Consider the following 14,859-nt stretch of genomic DNA (forward strand, 5'->3'; position numbering starts at 1 on the left):
AACACAGTGTAGATGTGCTATCCTTGAATACACTGTACTGAATCTATACAATTGAATAATAATTTAAAAAGTATTCTTTATATATAAAATGTTTCCTGGTTACCAAAAGCTCAAATAAAAACCCCACCCTTCCTGCTGTGTTCCTAGGTATACTATATACTCATTTGGGAAATGTTTCATAGCACTTGTCTAAGGGCAATATTTTCTGGTTTACAGAGCTGGAATCAAAGGAATCACCAACCCCCACTCACTAGGGAGTCATGGTTTCCTATAGCACCATACTGCAAGGTAAGTGTGAGGGACTGCTGCATACATCAAGCATATCCTGGTGGAGACCTGGTTATTGAAAGCTTTAGCCGCAGTCGCCAGAAGCCCCACTCAAATTGTAGCTGTCAGGCAATCCAGAAGCCAGTGGTCATTCTCGGGAAATCTGCTTGGCCCTTCTGTTCTCTTTTTGGTAGGTCTGCTATGTTGTTATGATCAAAACAGGTTAATTGTGGAGTCCTGAAAGTAGCACTGTTTCTCCTCCGGAGGACCTTGCTATTGCTACTTGGAAATAATGTAAATCATTGGAGATTTGATCTGTCTACAAATACTTAGTCCTTCACGCATAGCAAGATAGATATTGGACAGGAGTGTAAAATATAGAGTACTTAATGTGCATACAAAAATCAGAGAGAGAATTTAGATGCCAATTCTCCACCATAATTTCCACTATTTCTCATTAGCATAAAATTGTTCATGTATTTTGAACAACAGTATTCTGTAGAAGTCACTGGTAAATCAGAATAACATACACTTCATAAAAAAAAATCAGAAAATGATTCAGAGTGAAAAACGAGATTCACTCTCCAGTAAATAATAAATATGTAACTTACTTAATTACCAAATCTCCAAATATCTATTCACATAACAAATACAGGGAAAATGAAGCAAAATCAAAAGTGTCTTGTAGAAATAAACACTTCTCTGTAGGCACGTGAGCTTGAAGGACAAGGTACCAATGTCTCTAGGTGTTAGCCGTGTTAGATCAACTTTGAAAGTCTTGATGTTATCAGCACTTGTCTGCTGGTGCCCAAAGAGGTGCTTTTTGCTGAGTGTGGACCCTTTTCACAGGAGAGCTTATATTCCAAAAGGAGACAAATGACCACTGAAAGTGACCATTAATAACTGTTCCCTATGGAGGATTTTTGTCTCCACTATCAATTTGGACATAACTCTAAACTTTACATTGGTCCGCTGGTGGATGTCCTTGATTTTCATACTTTTTAGAGTGCACGAGGCTGTTTATAATCACATAATACATGGTTCTAGTTTAAAAAACAAATAAGGGGTTGGAGCAGGACTTAAGTTTGATTGACAACCTTTGATCTTCTTAGAGTAAATGATATATTAAATTAACTGCAGTGAGTCACAGAATATACAACCTCCTAATTAGGTGGATTCTGTATGAATCTATTTAGATACGCAACAGGTAACATTTTAGCGAAGAACCCAAAACAAGGTTGACTTAACAGACTTGGGAGGACTTCCAGTGTATGTTAATTGTGATAAATTTCAACATAATAGCATATCAAATATGCAAATTATGGGGTTTTTACATACCAGTTAATTAAAGCCATCTTTCTAAAATTTTCCCAAAGATATAATATTTCTAAATGAGAACTTAATTGAGACATTAAAAAGTTGTAATAATCTTTTGAGTCTAACAGTGTTACCTCTATATTCAAAACAAAGGAACAATAATGTGACAACCAATGAACACCACAAAGCTTGTTAAATATAAAATGCATTTCTATCGAAATGTTTTCAACATTCAAGACTTTTGAGTTTTTACTAAACAATGTTGATAAGAACACAATGTTCTTTATTTTCCATGTATGGCATTATGTCTGTTATCAAAGAATGTTCTCAAAGAGCAATTTGCAAAGTATTTTAAACAGAAACAGCTTAACCTTAAATAAGAATTGTATATATTCACTATTTGATTCAGAAATAATTCAGAAATAGTTACATTCCTTTTCGGTGGAATGTGAATCTTCCACAAGGAAATTTTAATCAAGGTTCCCAAACTTCAGTCAAAGAAATCTTTTATATACTTTCAAATACTGTGCCTTTTTATTTAAAACAGTGTAAACATAACAACTCAACACCACCAATAACTGGAAAAAGACTGCTTATGTGAACACTAATTTCCTTGAATGCCCCATGAAAATAAGGGTAAATAAAACAGACAGATCTTCAGGAGAAGTTTCAGGTCACCTTAGCAGTGGTAAAAATATTGCTTTATTCCAAATGAACATACAACACAATTTACTGTTCTTTTGGGGGCTTCCTGTGAACTTAATAGGCTGGGCTTTGTGATTTCAACAATTTATTCTTTCCATATTAACCACAAAAGCCAGTGTCTTGGTCCACACGTAGTAGACTTGCTACAAAAAGTAATGAGGATGATGAGAAAGCAAAGGGTAACTATCAATTTGATCATTGGCTTGTATAAATAATTCAAGTACGCATGATGTAAAATAAGTATACATCCCCAACTCGCCTTGTGATACTGATATCATTAATGAGCCAATAGCTGTTCCTCTCAAAAACTGTCACATCAGAAAATGGTCTAGACATTGTCAAGAGTTTTATAGGACCCCACCATGCAAATGACCTTGATTTACTAACTGAACTGCATACTTAATGGAAAAATTTAAAGTGAACAGATCTAAGAGGGAAAATTTTTTCTGAATATTAGATTCCCTGATGTTTCAGAACAGATTTCAGCAAGCTTAATACGCACACACATGCACACACACACAAAATGAACATGTGTGCATATAGCATACCAGTGCTCGAGTGAGCAAGCCCAGACACACACGCATACACACAGGCACACACACTGAGAAATGCTCCTTTGGAGCCCCTAAACAATCTCAAAGAAAAACATTTCTATTAGCATGATTTTAGTGACACGACATTGTGATGTTTTTGTCTCTTTTTCTATAATAATTTCGTACCTCCCTCTGAGATTCTGTACCTTGAAATTTCAGAGGAAGCTGCCACATAAGAGTGGCTAAGACTGCCCCGTGACTCCCTCTATCTTCTGTCCTTCTCCTTCCCTTCTTTGTGCCATTCTTCAAAAAGTAAATAGAAAACACTACATTTGTTGACATGACATAACCTGTGATGAGGCTGTCGAGTGAATAGAAATTTAGGGGTTGGGATTGGCAAGCCAAATGGCAAGGGCCACCCGCTCACTGGCATGTCCACCCTCAGGATACATCTCTTCTCTTTGAAACCAGGTAACTGCCAGCGCTGTTTTATGAGGCCACTGGCGTTGTGGGGCTGAGGGTCTGAATTGCCCACATCTAAGAGCCAAAGAGGACAGTGTTGGGACTAACTGAAATTGTATTCAGAATTCTACCCAAAAGCTTTAGTTGTAAGCTTTATCCCTCCTGAAACGTTTCTTTCCCTTTAAAAAAATATTTTGTTAAAAAACACTATGATATGAGGGCGATAGACTATTTGGTTTCTTCTAAGTAGATGCTCTTAAATTAATGCATATAAATAATTTGTATTTAATCTCCTTTCTTTCCTGTTGAGCAAAGCATAGAATGCACAGATTCCTACATCTCAAGTCACTTGGTCAATGCAGGGTCTCTTTGTATTTCATTTCTTAAGACAAATTGTGCCTCTCGTTCTGATTTGGCTGTGGGACTCAGGGGGAGAAAGGCTGTGTTTTCACTCGCACTGTCCTCGGTTTCTATGCTGGCCAGTTCGTAGTCTTCTGACCGCCTGGCATCAGTCAGAATTCGGATCTGTTCCTGGACAGTTTCTAGCAATATTTTCACTTCTTGTTGTTCTGCTATAAGACAATCGCTGACTGGAATACTCACATTGACAATATCAGCAGAGTAGGAGTTTTTGCACCATTTGATGCTTTTGACTTCAGAAATCCCTGGCATTTGCATGCAGGTTTCCTCTAGACCCACTGAAGGGATGATGGGCACAGAACTGGCCCTTGGGGATGAATATCCCATCAGGTCCGTTTGATCCAAGCTATTAAAATAGGAGTTTGTCTCTCTTGAAGGCAGTTGCATATTTATTGATGCATTTTGTTGGGTTGTTAAACCATTGGAAGAATACCTGAAAAAGAAACAAAGTGTTAAATATCCTGCTTTCTGGCCGGCTTCTAGAGAGCAATATGCAGTCAACAAAGCACTTTCCACATGCACCATCTCACTGAATTCTCACAGCAACCCCATGAGACGGATACTATGTTCCCAGTTAAACAGAGAAGTTAACTGAAGCTCAGATAGGTGAAGTGACTTGCCCAAGGTCACACAGAAAATAAGTGACAGACTGAGACTCAAACCCAGATCTTCTTACTTTAAGTCCAGGGATCTTTCAACACACCACAGCTGTATAGGCAGGTGGGATATAGTCTTCCTGACCTCTATCCTAGAATACAAAGTAAATGGGGATTGAGCAGGTAAGCGTGGCCCTTCCATAGTGACAAACAGGAAACCCATAACGGCATTACTCCATCAACCTGACCACCCTCTCAGCCCTGGTTTAGTCCAGTAGACTCCTTGTGGCCACCCTAGGTGGAAGCAATCAGGAAGCCCAATATTAAGCATCAAGGTACTACCGTCCTGAGGATCTCTGCTTCCCACTGACTTTACGGGGACCAAATCTGATTTCCATTGGCACTCTGCTCTTTCTTTAGGAACTGCCTTACTGCCAGTCTGCAGAGCCTAAAAGATGGGATGAGAGGCGTACAATTCCTCTGTCTGCCCAAGATGAACGTGAAGTGAGTTCCCTAGGGCCTCAACCAAGCTAGTAACATTCCTCACATGGTTTCTGAAGCCAAGTAAGGGAGCGCATGGGTGCGTGGCAGTGGCTTTCGGAGAATGCCATTGTACCATTCCAAGTGGTTTGAAGATGCCAGAATCCGGCTGGCCCCTTCTTGCTTGTTCAGAGCTACTGAATTTTCCATTGCCTCTGAACTTTCCAGTGCCATAAAGTGGGGCAGGGATATCACAGATTCACAAAAATGTAGTCTGGGGACTTGAACAGTAGTATTTATTTCTATTTCTCAATTATTTTCCTTAATTTTAACCTTAAACATTAAAATTTAAGCATAGTCTAGACATTCACCCTCAACAGAATAAATCTCACTCCCCTTATCTTACATTATAATGTAAATAAAACTCATGTTTATATATGGAAAGAATAATTGCAATGAAGTGTGTTGCATACTAAATGCTAGAAGCCTTTATTGCAAAGAAAAGATGGGAGCAATTTAGAGACCTGTCTTTCTGTCAGCCAGTGTGAAAAGATGGGGAACAAATTTAGGTGTCGTCGTAGTTCCGCCCTCTCTTACTGAGCCCAGTACAGAGTTGGCAATCAATACATTTTGATGGAATGGACTCAGGAAGCCATGAACAGATCTTCAAGGTAAATACTCCCTTAATATCCCAATTAACAAAATAATAAGAGCCAACATTCACATAGAGCTTTCAAAAAGCACTTTCACCTCTAACTACCTCATTGATTAAAAAAAAAAAACTGTGTGATTTATTTATTATTACTACCATGTAATGGATAAATAAACTGGACTGAGGAACACCCAAATGACTCGCCCCAAATTATACCCTTGGTAAGCAGCAGAGGAAGACGTTAAACCCCCGTTGTCTTATTTCAATTGTTATTATCAAAACCAGAAATGAGTGGGCATCTCAAGGTGTACCTCAACCTTTTTTGAGATGTAAAATCTTTACCTGCACAAATTATACAGCCACATACAAGGAAATTCCAAGGGGGATCTTAGTCCTTTTTCCTTAGTGTTATAAGATGGAAAATCTGAACCTGAAGTTTCTGATCAATGAATCAATTTCAACAAGAAGAAAGGGGACAAATTTCAGGCTTTTGTGTTCTTTAGCCCATTAATGTGTATGAAGATGCAGAATGTCTGCTATCAGATTCACCAATGGCACCGGAATTTAATGAGGATAAAATCATCTTTCATATGAATATCATCAGAGTATATTGGTGAGTAGAATCTAATAGGCTGAAATGTGATGGTGATAGGTGCCAATTCTTAATACCTGGATCTTAACATTATTTGTAAAAATGATGGATAAAGGTGTAAATGTCTTAGTCAATTGAAGCTTTAACAAGTCCACAGTATGACATGATGTTGAGAAAATTAATAGTCTTGTTCAGGCTTCAGAGGCAACAGTAGTCCTTTGACTAAACAAAGACCTTGAAAGGAGCTACATACTGAACTGCTGGACTACATTCAGGTCAGCAGAAACAGTGCTAGCAAGTCTTGAGAACCCACACATAAGGAAGGGAGAAAGCTGCGAAGCTTCCTGGGCCTTGGGAATCTGGCCAGTTCCTGGGGATCAGTGAACATTCTGAGACTTATGACTAGAGATCAGAACATTTATGATAATAGCCAGAGCTGCATATTTGTACTTAAGCTGATGATTATCAGCTTGCAGCTTGGCGTTAAAAGCAGGACTCCTTTGGGCAGCACTCTGAAATCTCATCTGTGGAGTGGACGCACTGCCTAGGATCTTCCAATTGTGACTCCAGATTGCTGTTCAAGGGACTTCCCAGCGTTGCTTGGATCTAGATGTAGGTGCTTCCCCAATTTGGTGATTGTATATACATTTATTTCTTACTGTTTTGCTTATCTTTGTGGTATAACTAACTAATAGACTTCCTTTTCTCTTACGCGCAGAGTGGTTATTTTGCCTACGAATCCTCTGAACTTGAAAGTAAGTCTTTTGGCAAAACACGCGACTAAGAAGTAATCAAAGGCAATTCAAGCCAAACTTGGAGCAGTCTTCTAATATGCCTGCGTGCTGACTGAATGGCTTAGATGAAAAAGAACTGCAGTTGACTTAACGCGTTAACTCACAAGCCAGGTATGGGTCACACACTGACAACACCTGAAATCTAAAATGCTGCCCTAACATGAAGTTGTACTTTAAACAATTAGAACTCTCCAAAAGTGTGATTCTGTTTTGGATCAGAGAGGATTTCAAGTCCCACGACCATTACATGCTTTGGAATCTTAGACAAACACAGCAGCCTCACTTTAATTCTCTCATTAATTAAAACCATCAGGTAGTAAACTGACCTGGGGGGACTGCTCAGAGGACTGACTGAAGTAATGCCTCTTCACTATTCCAGTTATGGCACACTGGTAATCCTCCCTTCCTTCCTACAGTTGCTGTGAGTGTCCTAGCACTGGTCTTTGATTGATACTATTCTCCAGAGGTTTAAGTGAGAGTTAAATTTCTAGATGCGATTCTTGACTAGGAGATACTCAGAGTTCTGTATCCCTTCAGAGTCAATGACTCTTTGTCACACGTTTGCTCCATGAGCTCGTCATTCACTGACTGTAAAATACCAGTTTGGACTGATTGGACTGCCCTTCTCAAATCCCTCATCAAAGTAAACACAAGTGCATTTCCTCTGTAACTATGTGAGTCAAAGCATCCTTTTAAAAAGGGACCAGTTCAACAATTAGTCATTTGGTTTGATTCCCAGTAATTCAAGGGTCAGGCCAAGAAATCCTTGTTTCCCCGGAGGAGTCCAAGACCCATTCTTGGTGCATGTGGCATTTGAATGAACTGACTAAATTGAAGGAATCTACTTTTCCCTCTGGAGCCGTACAATTAGAGATTCCATCTACACATCGCCATCCATGACTATGATTTTTCTTCACATTCCTTTCCTGGTGTGGTGGTTTATTTAGTCAGAAAGGCCAGTATTCAATCCAGTTCTTTTCCATGGGATACCCCACCTTGGGCTAGCCACTTAAATGCGTCTGTCTTTAGTGTGCTCATCTATAAACTTCCTGAGGAATAACTGAATGTAAGTTTGTAAAGTTGCTATTTAAGTGAGGTGGATAATTGGTATGTTTTGGATCCTTTCTACTTTGCAGGCAGCAATCTAACTTTTGTGATTCCATCATCTCTTTCTGTCCAGCATGTGATTCCATTAGTTTGATTGACCCGACACAGCCCAGTTCAACGCTCTATGAGCCACTGCCATGGTTGTCACCAATCCACTGATCAGGGGAAAGGCTCTTGAAGAAGCTCCTTTCCACCTGATTCCTTCCTCAAGTTTCACTAAGTCAGGCACTGGGTTCAAGCTGGGCCGAAGTTAGTGCCAAGGAGAGGCAGCATATACACCAGGAATCTAACTAGCAGACAGCACCCACATGCTTGATAAAGAAGCAGCTGATGGCTCTTATAAATTCTTTCACTCCCCCCTCCAGGCTAGGGCCAGATTTGAAGAGGGCCTTTAGCTGTGAAATTCTATTACCAATCCCATTTCCAGTCCGGAGAGATGGTCAGTCCCCCAGGATGGGAAATAGCTGTTTTTGAGAACTGAGAATGAGATTGCTCCCTGAGATTCATTGTGCTGAGCACACAGTGACTTATACTTAAAGTCACCATTTATCAACATCGGGTGCATATCCCATAGGAAAATGCACATGGCCAGCAAGTTGCAGAGAATATTCCAAACACGATGATGATTGAACCAAAACAAAATCACCACTATGCAAAATAAATCTCCCAGGAGTTAAAAAGCAAAACAGTGCCTGAACTTGCCATGGAAATCTCTGAGCCCCTAGAGATGCACGTATGCTTGGTTCAAGACTGTGTCTGGCATAGACTTAGAGTACCCTTTGCTTGGTGCATTTGGAATGATAGCCATAACAGTGCCCAATAGAAGAAAGACAGCATGGGCTAGCTTCTCTGTCCACTCACAAAATCTCTGAACTTGATTTCACCTCACTCATTCTCACTCTAACGTTCACTCACCCCAGGAAAAAAAATGCCTAAGTAACAGACATTATTAGTGATTTAAGAAGGAAAATAATTACAAAACAGGATTAATCATAGGCTTTAATTATAGGCTAAATGCAAGCCCCCTTTCCAGATATAAGGCAAAGAGAAATACTGCTTCTTGACTTGCATTATACATTCTGGACAACTTAGCTGTTATATTGAATGTGCAAATCTCACCCGAGATCTGTACCAAATATATTTTACAGTCCATTTGCAATTGCTTCAAAATTATAAAATCTAGACACAGGCTATTTATTGCCTATATTCTAGTCTTCCTACAGAAATCTGTTGCTGAGCTTAGTCAGACATGTCACTATTGCATATTTATCTTGCCCAGAAGAAAAGACAAAGGTAAGAGTCTGGGGCAGACCTCAAACCTGCTTTGGCTTTCAACTTGCTACAGACGGTGGAAAAATCACCCAGACCAAAAGCAGCAAAGAAACCTAGCCTGGCTCACTCAGAGAGAGAAAAGCTAGATACAACAAGAACCTAACTTGTGTGAGGAAATGGATTCTTGGAATTTCTGGAGTAAACTCTGATTGCATTGCTCTTAAAATTAATAGTTCCTGTGACAATAAATACAAGTACCCTTCTTCTCTGCTTACCATGTGTCAGGTACAAGCTCTTGACACATGTAATCTCTTTTCAATCTGCCCAGCAACCTTCAGGAAAGCTGGTATTATTCTGTTCAATTTATAGGCAAGAAAATGTAACCTCAGATGATAAAACTTTCTCAAATTCATACAAGTAGTAAGGGGCAAAGGTGAGATTTGAACTTCGGTTTTGATAAGGGCTGCCATATTTGGCTGAACAGCTTACGTCAGTCAGGTGAGTGGTGGGTCAAATTCATTCTACACTTCACTCACTATGCTATGTGCCCTATAAGGGTCTGTGCCCACGCAGAGGAGGGGGCACTTTTCGCACTGCAAGGATGAGCAACAGCCATAGAATCCAAAGCCAAGTTTTCCATCACCGCACCGTGAATGAAACTAGAGATCTGTGAATGAAACTAGAGATCTGTGAATGAAACTAGAGATCTGACTTCAGCTAGTTGTGCCTTGACAATACGCTGTCAACATTGACTGAGACACGTTTAAGAATGCTCGACAGAGCAGATGCTATGTATGTGCTACAGGTTACTTGTTTATGGTATTGTCCACAATAGTGATGAGAGAATTTTTTTTCCAAACCTAAGGATGAAGGAACACTTTAGTCCTCCTAAGAAACCTCTATTTTTTAAAAGCAAAGACACATTCCCAGTTATTTTAGCAACTGCATAATAACATAGTGTCTAGATACCTATACACTTACTTCCTTCTTAATATTATATTTCTTTTCCATCTAACATTTCCCTAATATCTATTTCTGTTGTTTCTAAAGTTATTCTTTTGTGGGACAAAGATGGAAGCAAGCAGAAATAGCCAATTAATGATGAAATCAGTGAATAAAACCCCAAGGAACATAATAACTCAAGTTAAAACTACAGCATTCATAACACCCTCCCTAAATTCCATTGCTTTTAAGACCTACCCTTGGCAAGGTATTGTATCCTGGTCTGGGATCCTTGATTCCTCGAGTTGCTGATATGCTGGTCCCACGATTCCACCCAATCTACTTCGGGGTGAGGGGGGTGTCCGTCTGAAGGCATTCCTGTGGAGCATACCACTCCTTTGCCCTGGGCTGCAGCAAGAGGAGAGAGTCCTGCTGGCGGAAAGAAAACCAACAAACAAATTGATCACAGAAATAACCTCACAGGTGGCTGCTCAAACTTTTCAAACCCCAGATCCTCGAAGTTCTAGGTCAGGCTCCATCCATGCCTGTAGGATATCTGCTAGGAGGGATCAAAAGTTGCTGAATCCATCTTATCTTTGGAGAGACTGAGAAGAGAAGTTCCAGTTTGTGTATGTCTGGCTTTCCAGTCTGGGGCACAATGGACTAAAGGGATGGCAGCTTTTCAGCCAAAGAGGTGTGCTTAGGAATTCTCCAGCTCCTGATTCCCATCCTCCCTCATCATCCAACCTATAGAAGTGCCTCTAATAGAAATAAAAATAGCCTTGTTATTAAACACGGACAAGCACTAAACCCAAGAAGCCTTGAAGGGCTTTATGGGGAAAACGTCACTTGTGTTAGTGGTAGAATAAACAAACCTTATATATTGAGAAGAGAATGGCAATTAAAATATGTTACTTTTCCAGTTTACTATCTCAAATTTTTGTAAATCCTGAGAACCTAAATTATTTTTCTTTTTGAATTTGCTTTTTCAAATTTTTTTAATGAAAGGAAGAGTCTTTAAATTCTATAGTGCTTTACAATTTTCAAAAGTTTCATACACGAGATTTTATATAATCCCATAATAACCCTTTCAGTTTGTTTTTAATAAACACCTAATCGTATATTTCACTTGACTCATACCTCCAAATACCCAAATAACCATACGTTATCAGATGCCATCAAAGGACAAATGGCATAAATGGGATATACTTCAGGTAAGATCCCTACATATTAAACAAAGAACTAGACTTTTTACAGAAATCAATTACTAATTTGACACATTACTTATTCCATATCCATTCCTTTCTCCACCCCACTGAACTTACCCTACTACCATGTGAACTGTGAGGAGAACTTTGTTCCTTCATTCCATGAGATGCCAGTAAGGGAACTTAGAATTTTTGTGTTGCATTCTCACTTAGAATTTTTGTGTTGCATTCTCATTTAGGTTTGAAAATAGCAATAAAGCCATACACAAAAAGAGCAAAAACATTTTCAAAATTTCAATAAACTATCAAGTTCTAAAGGAACTAGTCCCCCAAACGAATTTTACCCATATTACTATATTATTTGGAGTTCTGTAACTTCACACCCCTCCCCCAACATTACTGTTATTTCCACTTAATAAATACAAAACGGAACTTCTCAAATATTATTTAAGGTCAGAATTTGAGAACCGGACATATGAGAGCTAGTAGCCACCTTCCTGGTTTTTGCAAGGTGAAGTGATCACACTTTATAACTTCATATTCGTCAAGCCCAACATTAACTTCCTGAGTTTGTGCAAACACCAGATCATACCTGACAACATTATTACAACTTCATTCTTCTTCATAATATTTCTAATGTGTTGAGTCCTAAAATGCTTAAGAACAAGGAACCTGAAGTTAGGTCACTAATTCAAGTTTAAGGTGCTCTATCTGTTTCCCTCCCTTCCAGCTTCTATCTATACCATCCAGTGGCAACTGTGGAGTCCATAGTGTCCTCAGGCTTGGATGCTAGAATTAGCTGCATCAGGTCTGTGTGTTACTAGTAGCATGATACTGGGGAAAGTACTTGTACCAGTCAGAGTCCTGGAGGGAAATAGATGGCACTCTAAATTGGGTCATTTGGGAAGATTTTGCTATTTATAAAACTGAGGGAAAAAAATACAGGATACTACTGTACATAAGGGCTGGTAATGATGGGAAGCTGTTACCATCCCTGTAATTGAAAGGACAGGGGAAGGAGCAGTTACCGATTGATGAGAGAAAGGGGTTGTAAGAAGAGGACCACCTGTCAGGTGCTGTGCCACCAGGAAGAGGGCCGGGGCTGAGGCAACCAGGCAGGGAGGGAGAGGGCAGAAGTGCTAGGACGTCACTGGCCCCTGTCCTTCCATTGCTTGCCTGTGCATCACAGTGAACCAACAGAAGCCCAAAGACATGTGAGCCTGCTGCCCTCTTAGTGCACAAGGCAAGGCAGAAGAAGCTAAAGCCTAGACATGGGTGGAGGAGCTGCAAATAAAGGTATTAGCACGTGTCTGGGTATTTTCTTAGTATTGCAATGGAGATTAAAGAGTTAAAGTATGTAAAGTATTTAGCAGGGAGTCTGGCAGGTAGTAGGTGTTCAACACAGTAAGTTCCCCGATTGTTCTACCCAAACTGACAACTCAAAGGCTCATACTAACCACTGAAAATCCTGGACTTATTTCACCTTAAAAAACCTACATATGTGCTGTCTATAAATGAGTCACAGTGCCAAAATATAATGCAATAAGTATGACATGACATAATAGATTTCTTCTTTAAAAAGAAAGAGTTTTGTTTTTTTTTTTTGGACTAAACATGAGAAATAATGGCTTTAAATTAATAGCTTTGTTTTATAAATGAGTTATACAAATGAGTCATATTTGTACTACACAAAAATAAATGAGTTATTCATAGCCAGCTGAAATGTCACAACAACAAAGTCTACCAGTATGAACTAGTGACCCATTTTAAAAAAACAGTTCTATACCTATTGATCAATCGACTATTCAAGCTTTCTAACCCAGTGGCATTCAGGAAGTTATAGAGCAGTTTGCAGAATGTATAAATCAGTGACTAGGTTATCAATCATGAAAACGTTTGAGTCTACCGCATGTTTTACAAAACAAAAGCTATGATATATTGAACTATAATTTACAAAGTTCTAAAAGCACTTTATAAATCAACCCTTGCCTATCTATCAGGACACAATGTATGCCAACAAATAACTGCAACGTCATTGAACCAAACAAAAAAGAAGGTCTCTTAGAGATTTCCTTATTTGATCTGTGAGTGATTCCTAGAAACCCTAGTAGAAGTCAAGTTTAGGAGGAGGGATGTCAACAGACAAAAGTAGGGATAGGGTATTTGCAGGTCAAACAAATTAGAAGCTATAATTGTTTGTCATATCAACTTTAAAACATGTATGACATAATACGGTATTTAATATTATACTTAATTATTTTACTTGACTGGATGGAATACCACTTTAACATGAATTACAATCAGCAGAGGAAAATATGCTTTTGGAAAAAAAATGTATCTTCTAAAAAGCTGATAATTTTTTACTTAATTCTCTAATTGAAGAACTTCCATTAGGTCCAGTGAATTGAAATGTTCTTTTCACAGGGAAATATTTGTAAATGTCCCAACTGATATAAACCACAAACTGTAGTTAATAACTAAAGCAATTATTAAATAGCCAAACATATTTCATCCTGTGTTAAAAATATTTAAACCTTTTTTTTAAACTTAGCAAACTCTTGGTATCTCAGTCTCTACTCATATAAAGAATAAAAATCGCCACCAAGTACCAATGATTAGCATCAAGAGTGACATGAAAACCTTACAGTAAATGTGGCCAGCATCAATAAAATCTTTTTTGGGGGACTCTGTGAGAGGTGAGGGAGAAGTTAGATTCTGTGAATAATTCATACTTCTCTCACAGTGGTTTTCAAAATGTTGCCTAGATATGAGAAAACCAAAGGGTCAACAACATTTATCTTTCATCACTTGGAACAACAATTATTTTTTACCTTTTCCATTTTAAAAGTGTAATTTCTTCATAATTAAGAATTTTTTAAATACTGTACCTCTTACTAAGAAGAGGAAGCTTAAATCTTTGGACAACTTCCACAAAGACTGACCATATTTCAATACTTTTGGATGCACATAAACATAATGTCTGTTCTAGCAAGTCTCAAATGTTGGCACTTTAGAACAAAACTTGTAATTTCTGGAGTTCCAGATTCCTTACGTATAAACACAGCATGTGACTAGAAAATGCTGAAGAACTTGCTCAGCCTCAGAATGCTGTAAAACTTATAACTTTTATAACATAACTTTATTTTTGGCTTTCTCCTCCAAAGAGCCAAGTTTTATGGTCAACTTTTAAGAAAAAAAAAAAAAAAGTCCCATTCCATTGATAATGGAAGCTCTAATAAACCAAAGGAGAAGATTTGCTAGGCTTCTTCCTCCCAGAAAGTTTTCTTTGTGTGAGAACCATGTTGGAAGACCTGGAGCATGTCTTATCAGCTGCCTATGGAAGAATGAGTCATTAAATTTGCAGACAGTGATAAGACAGGCTAGGAAAAATCATGTTTTTAGTAGTTTTTCAGATTGCAATTGTTTCATTCACTGGTCCGTGTCCGCAGCCTTGATGGCTGTTAATAGTTCCTTTAGGCTTCTACTAGGGGCACTGCTGCCTGCTAGTATCT

The 14,859-nt window shown here is 38.7% G+C and overlaps 1 protein-coding gene across 3 annotated transcripts in view; it reads right to left on the reverse strand.

Moving 5' to 3' along the window:
• Positions 1 to 3,191: 3,191 nt before the first annotated feature.
• NRG3 (neuregulin 3) overlaps positions 3,192 to 14,859 on the reverse strand; it is a 1,075,402-nt gene continuing 1,063,734 nt past the window's right edge. Inside the window, exons 8-10 of one of the 3 annotated variants that reach the window (XM_057735388.1) lie at positions 10,398 to 10,568; positions 4,381 to 4,452; positions 3,630 to 4,137 (exon numbers count right to left, since the gene is read on the reverse strand). In XM_057735388.1, the coding sequence (XP_057591371.1) occupies positions 3,630 to 4,137; positions 4,381 to 4,452; positions 10,398 to 10,568 (751 nt within the window). Of the gene's footprint in view, positions 4,138 to 4,380; positions 4,453 to 10,397; positions 10,572 to 14,859 lie in introns of all 3 variants that reach the window. The other 2 variants (XM_057735391.1, XM_057735392.1) reach the window with 2 other exon arrangements.

This window comes from Hippopotamus amphibius, chromosome 5 (assembly GCF_030028045.1).
Source record: "Hippopotamus amphibius kiboko isolate mHipAmp2 chromosome 5, mHipAmp2.hap2, whole genome shotgun sequence".
NCBI lineage: Eukaryota > Metazoa > Chordata > Mammalia > Artiodactyla > Hippopotamidae > Hippopotamus > Hippopotamus amphibius.